This window comes from Penaeus monodon, chromosome 34 (genome assembly GCF_015228065.2).
Source record: "Penaeus monodon isolate SGIC_2016 chromosome 34, NSTDA_Pmon_1, whole genome shotgun sequence".
Classification (NCBI taxonomy): domain Eukaryota; kingdom Metazoa; phylum Arthropoda; class Malacostraca; order Decapoda; family Penaeidae; genus Penaeus; species Penaeus monodon.
The window spans coordinates 31,618,508-31,618,757 of NC_051419.1; the positions used below are offsets into that span (position 1 = coordinate 31,618,508).

The following is a 250-nucleotide window of genomic DNA, read 5'->3' on the forward strand; positions in this document are numbered from 1 at the left end:
TAATTATTATTGTATTTTTAATTTATCTTTTGGAAGTGACACATCAGTCTTGTAGCAAAAGGTGGATGAAAACTATTTTTAGAAATGAGAAAATTTCTTTTAGTTGGGAAGACTTATTAACATTTCTGAATTTCATTTGACAGGCTTGTAGGGGCAGCTCAAAAGTGTCTTCAGATTCTGTCCAAGTGAGTCAAGTTTACTTATTACTTTGGTTGCCCGTCAGTGAATAAGAGTGATATCTGTATCTGCT

The 250-nt window shown here is 32.8% G+C and overlaps 1 protein-coding gene across 26 annotated transcripts in view; it reads left to right on the top strand.

Moving 5' to 3' along the window:
• LOC119594724 (von Willebrand factor A domain-containing protein 5A-like) overlaps positions 1-250 on the top strand; it is a gene marked incomplete at its 5' end in the record, with an annotated part of 13,752 nt that overhangs the window by 3,113 nt on the left and 10,389 nt on the right. For 19 of the 26 annotated variants that reach the window (XM_037943785.1, XM_037943786.1, XM_037943796.1 and 16 more), the window contains 1 exon segment: positions 144-185. In XM_037943785.1, coding sequence (XP_037799713.1) covers positions 144-185 — 42 coding nt within the window. 26 annotated transcript variants of the gene reach the window in all.